We start from the raw sequence: 6,000 nt of genomic DNA on the forward strand, positions 1-6,000 counted from the left end.
GATTCGTTTCTGCTGTCCACAACAGGAACTCCAGGAGCTTTCAATTACAGGTGGAATATTTCTTTTAGATAGTAAAAGTACAGTTATAGACATACCTCATTTAGCAGGATAACACATTATCCTGCTTGGCAGATACTGCATTTTCTTTTTCTTTAGAAACTGAAGGTTTGTGGCAACCCTGCATTGAGCGAGTCTAACAGTGCCATTTTCACCAACAGCACTTGCTCACTTTGTGTCTCTGTGTCATGTTTTGGTAGTTCTCACGGTATTTCAAACTTTTTTTTTTTTTTTTTTTTAGGGAAGTTCCCAGGCTAGGGGTCAAATCAGAGCTGCAGATGACAGCCTACACTACAGCCACAGCAATGCCAGATCCAAGCTGTATCTGGGACCTATACCACAGTTCACAGCAACATTGGATCCTTAACCCACTGAGCCAGGCCAGGGATCGAACCTGCATCTTCATAGATTCTAGTCGGGTTTGTTACCACAACAGGTAACGAATGGTGCCACAACGGGAACTCTTCAAACTTTTCCATGATTATATTTGTTATGGTAACCAGTGATCACTCTCTCTCTTTTTTTTTTTTGTCTTTTTGCCATCTCTTGGGCCGCTCCCGCGCGGCATGTGGAGGTTCCCAGGCTAGGGGTCGAATCAGAGCTGTAGCTACACCACAGCCACAGCAACTCGGGATCCGAGCCGTGTCTGCGACCTACACCACAGCTCACGGCAACGCCGGATCGTTAACCCACTGAGCAAGGCCAGGGACCGAACCCGCCACCTCATGGTTCCTAGTCGGATTCGTTAACCACTGCGCCACGACGGGAACTCCAACCAGTGACCTCTTGATCGCAAAAAGACTACGACTCTCTGAAGGCTCAGATGAGTTTTTTTTAGCGGTTTTTAGCAGCAAAGTATTTTTAAATTAACATATGTTCATTTTTTTTAGACATAATGCTATTGCACACCTGAGATTACAGTATAGTCTATGGTCTACAGTATAGTTGAAACATAACTTTTACATGCATTGAGAAACCAAAAAATTCGCATGACTTGCTTTTTTGAGACATTTATTTTTTTTTTAATTTTTTTGCTGTTTAGGGCCATACCCTTGGCATATGGAGGTTCCCAGGCTATGAGTCAAATAGGAGCTACATATGCTGGCCTACACCACAGCCACAGCAACATCAGATCCAAGCTGCGTCTGCGACCTGCGCCGCAGTTCACGGCAATGCTGGATCCCTAACCCACTGAGCAAGACCAGGGATCAAACCCACAACCTCATGGTTCCTAGTCGGATTCATTTCCACTTCACCACAACGGGAACTCCAAAGACATTCATTTTATTTCAGTGGTCTGGAACTACAATAAATATTAATTGTATTACTCCCTACAATTTTTTGTGTGATTGAAATACATCAAAGGAAAAGTTAAGAACACTGAATAGACACAATGGGTGTTAGGAAGGGAGATGATGGCACCAGATGAAAGATTGCAAATTAAGGGTGACTTAAGTTCGATTTAGGCTTCAAGTCTAGAAAACCAGAATAGTGATGGATTTTTAGCTCATGTTTAAAAAATTAGGATGAAGAAATAGTTTGTTAAAAGGTAAAATGTTGGGATTTAGATAGACCAAGCTTGAGAAGCAGACATGACAAAAATCTTAGAGAGTTGTAAACTCAGGGGTGGTGTTTGGGAGGTGAGGACCAGAGACAAAGATTTGGGATGCAGTGAATAAAGATAGATTTGAGAACAGATGAGAGCTCACACACACATGTGACAGGGAAATACAGGTATGGAGAGGCTAATCCAGAGAGAGCAAAGAAAAGAGTTTGGGGAATACTGTCACCTAGAGTAGGGGTGAGGAAGATAAAAGAGAGGTTAGTGGAAGATAAAGAGTCCTAAAAAAGGTAAGAAAAGGAATCAGAGAGGTGATATGAAAAAAATTCAGAGAATAAGGAATAAGATGACATCACTGAACTAGCGCAATTTCAGCTCAGACTGAGAAGTTCCTGAAAGCTTGCCAAGTCCAGGAAGCCAAAATTGATTAATTCCATCCTTTTCTGACCACTTCGCTTTCGTCCATCCATCCATTCCAACAAACAGTGATTATTTTGTATGAGGGTACTAAGGATATAATAATGAATGTCTCTGTCTTGGTGCTTAGACCATAGTTGAGCAGAGATTCTTTATCAGCCATGCACACCGATGAGTGTAAAATCATGACTACGATGAATGCTATAAATGAGATGTACATGGAGCTTTGAGATTGTGTAAATAGGGAATTGTTAACTGCCCCTGCCTTTCAGCAGCATATATTGTGCCTTCCTGATCAGACTGTAAGCCCCACAGAGCGTACTTTTTATACTCTTAGACTGTCCATTTTCTTTTGATATCTCCTCCAAGGACCCAGCACAATGCTTTAAAATAATGGGTATTCAGTGTATGCTTACTTATAACTATACAGCAGTAACTGAATGCTTCAGATTTGTAATAAATATGTCCTATTTTATGGAAGAGCTATGACAATTTTTTTTAAATACCCTGTTATGGGTGTTAAGGAGCCCAAAAGCAAAGTGCAAGCCTTGAATAGGCTAGTTTGGTGTCCTCCACCGGCATCCCGAGCAATCACCTTGAGAATGCTTAGGATTATTCTCACGAGGGGTAGCTAGAAAAAGTACCGAAGGGTTGGCACAAAACATTCTCTCCTCTACAAACACAACTTGAAGTGTATACGCTTCCAATAGTGAGCAAATGCCATGTTATTTTTGCATGAAAAGCAAAACATTCATCATAAGGCCATGACAAGAAAAACAGTTCGGCAGTAATCAAGAAGCAGCCCCACAACTACTTACATCACGAAACTGAACCTTTCCGAGTTCTCCTAATTCACTGACACAACAATAAGCAGCTTCTGACTGGAGAAAAAGCTGGGCCAGCGTCATCTCCTCACTCCGGAAAAGCTCCCCCATGGCAGCAGAAAGGGTGGGTCAACTGAGTACCTGGATTTCTCTCCAAACTAAGGCAAAAAGAGAAAATTAAATGACCTTGGGATTACCAGAGAACTGAGAGCAAACAACACCCCAGAAAACCTCTTCCATTTTGCATTTCATTTCGTTCACTGCATAGTGACAGATCTTTCTTTAACAACTGTTTTGACAGAATGGAGGAATTCCAAAGGCTGATACGGAATCCTCTCCCGAGCCTGACAGTCACTTCCTTTGCAGTCAATGTCTGGATGAAATGACAATAATTTGGGACATCTCAAAACAGAAGCATGTATACAGATTAAAAACAGGAACTGGGAATCTGAAACAGATCTTTAAATACCTTGGACACAATATTATGAGAGAGTCACACTTTTTTTGTTTTGTTTTTTGCTTGTGTCAGGAAACAGATGAGTCCTGGGTTATCCTCTTACAAAGGATGTCTCCGTTGCAACTAGTTTTCTACTCTTTTTGATTAATTTCTAATAGCCAAAGTCCCAACATTGCCCTAAAGATATTAACTTAAAGGGTTTAACTTTCCAAACTCCTCAGAAGACACCGTTTTCTCCCCAAAGAATCTAAACACATAAGCATTAAAAAAAAAAAAAAAAAACAACCCACCAAAAAACAGGTTGCACATTAAACTCAATTTCAAGTCAAGCATGTCAGGAACACTTGGTAATGACAAAGCAATTTTATCAAGCACAGAATAAGCTTTTGACCTCCGCAGCTTTCTGTTTCTTATCCCCACCTTCAAGATTAACTACATTCTTCCATCTGTTAAAGCCTCTCAGGCATGAGCCAATAAAGGTTTCCTTTGGGGGCGGTCTTAACCATTACCCGGTAAGAAAGACAATTGGCGCTATCAGTGGTCCTGAAACTGCAATTATTTATTCTTAACCAGCTATTGTAAGGCACAGCCCTTACCAAAACCCACAAAGTGTATTTTTAGTATCATGAGAGCATCCCTAATGTTAGGTGAAAGCGGCATCAAAAGAAGAGTTATTCTTCTGGAAGCCTGGGAGACATTTTGAGAAATCTGAATGAAAAAACCTTTGCGCATTTGATGATATTCAAGGCAGCAGAACAACACATTCACATAGAAGCAAGAATTTCTCAAGAGATTATGTAGCTTGACTCTAATTAAGATTGCCTACACCTGAATCATCCAAAACAGCTGTTACCAGTCCCCTACACCCCCCTCAGCAAGAGTAGATCCTACAACCTCTAAACATATAAAATTATGCCTCATCAGCATAATTCAGAGGCTGTCAATAACGACAGCCTTCAAAGAGTTGCCCGTTTCTGTTCTCTAAAGATTACAGGTCTCCCGAGAACATCTCTATTCCACTGGAGCCAAAAAGAAAAACTAAAAAGGCCAAAGCGATCCGTGGGCTGGGGGCGGGGGGTGTCTCAAAACAAAATATGAAGAAACTGTCATATCCTGCACAAGATAAATCCAAATAAATAAAGAGCTCCCGCGCCCAGCCTCACTACAAGTCTTACAGTCCTCGCCACCTAAGGAGGTATTTAAATTCACCTGCCTCATTTCCTGTCCACCCAGTGAGAAAGCAGGAATTCTCTGAGCGCAGGCACACCTATCTCCTGGAGTGGGGAATAAAAGGCTCCTCAAATTGGGAGCCCTTTTAATAAGCCCCCCAAATTCTTCTGCCTACCCAATAACCTTCAGTTCCCTCTTCTTCCACTTAAATGGGGGACGGGACCAGGGACTCCAAAAGGGAGTGAACCTCCAGTTCCTCTGTCCACAGGAGGGGTGCCCGAAGAGAGGTGAACCCCTATTTTCTCTCAGAGACCTGAGGTCTGTGCTAATTCCTTTGACAAGTGAGGGAGGCCGTTAGAAGGATTTGCTGTGCCCCTCGGAGGCCGCACCCTGCTGCCCTGTATCTACAGCCCCGGCTCACCTCCAGCCGCGGGCAGGGCCGCAGCCAAAGCAGCCGCCGAAGACCAAACCCGCAGCCGCCGAAGACCAAACCCGCAGCCTCCGCAGCTCAGGGCAGCAGAACCTTGACGTGCGTGCGTCTGTAAAGCCCCGCCCCCGCGCAGCCGCCGGCCTCCGCCCCCACGGTGACCTCATTGCCGTTGGCCAATGGGGTGCGGCCTCGGCCGCCTGCCGCATTGCGGAGTCGCGGAGCGCGGGCGAGACCCGGTGTGCTGACGCCATCTTTTATCCTGCAGTCGCGGCTGCTGGCCCGGGAAGGGCGGGTGTGTGGGGTCAGCGCCGTGTGTGCTCGAGGCCTTACGTTCTTGAGCCCTTCAGAATCTCTTTTCCCTAACACATATCCTTGAGGTCAGCCTGCCCGGTTTATTTTCATACAGAAGGACTTAATTAATTACTTCACAATTTTTTCCTCCTCGAGGGAATTAGCGTAAAAGGGAGACATCTTTAGAAAAGAGAGCTCGAGAGGAGCTTTAAAGGGCTTCCAACCAATTTCCTCTATTCGCACACACCCGTTTCCCTTATTCTATGAAGGGCATGCGCGCGCGCGCGCGCGCACACACACACACACACACACACACACACACATCTTATTCTAAGGAGGAGAAAATTTAAGGCCTAGATTGGGGAGCGGCTTGCTAAAGGTGCTAGGTCCTGTAGTCCAGCCTTGAACAGGGGCTCATTTAAATATGAGAAAACCCTCTTTATTTTTTTTCTTTTGTTTTTCAGGGCTGCACGTTCCCAGGGTAGGGGGTCCAATCGGAGCTGTAGCTGCCAGCCTACACCATAGCTCACAGCAATGCTGGATCCTTAACCCACTGAGCCAGGCTGGGGATCCAGCCCGCATCCTCATGAATACTAGTTGGGTTGCTAATGCTGAGCCACAATGGGAACTCTAGGAAAACTCCTCTTTAGAAAGGTATTTGGTGCTGTGGCTCTGGTGTCGGCTGGCAGCTACAGCTCCGATTCGACCCATAGCCTGGGAACCTCCATATGCCGCGAGAGCGGCCCAGGAAATGGCAAAAAGACAAAAAAAAACAAAACAGTATTTGGTTCAG

General features: G+C 44.6%; 1 protein-coding gene across 3 annotated transcripts in view; it reads right to left on the reverse strand.

The window, feature by feature from the left end:
* The window catches only part of ATP6V0A1 (ATPase H+ transporting V0 subunit a1), a 59,199-nt gene extending 54,161 nt beyond the window's left edge, over positions 1-5,038 (reverse strand). For all 3 annotated transcript variants that reach the window (XM_047756659.1, XM_047756660.1, XM_047756658.1), the window contains exons 1-2: positions 4,908-5,038; positions 2,854-3,017 (exon numbers count right to left, since the gene is read on the reverse strand). In XM_047756659.1, coding sequence (XP_047612615.1) covers positions 2,854-2,970 — 117 coding nt within the window. In that variant the 5' untranslated portion in view covers positions 2,971-3,017; positions 4,908-5,038. The remainder of the gene's footprint in view (positions 1-2,853; positions 3,018-4,907) is intronic.
* Positions 5,039-6,000: the final 962 nt, after the last annotated feature.

Source organism: Phacochoerus africanus, chromosome 14 (genome assembly GCF_016906955.1).
Source record: "Phacochoerus africanus isolate WHEZ1 chromosome 14, ROS_Pafr_v1, whole genome shotgun sequence".
In the NCBI taxonomy this organism is placed as follows: Eukaryota; Metazoa; Chordata; class Mammalia; order Artiodactyla; family Suidae; genus Phacochoerus; species Phacochoerus africanus.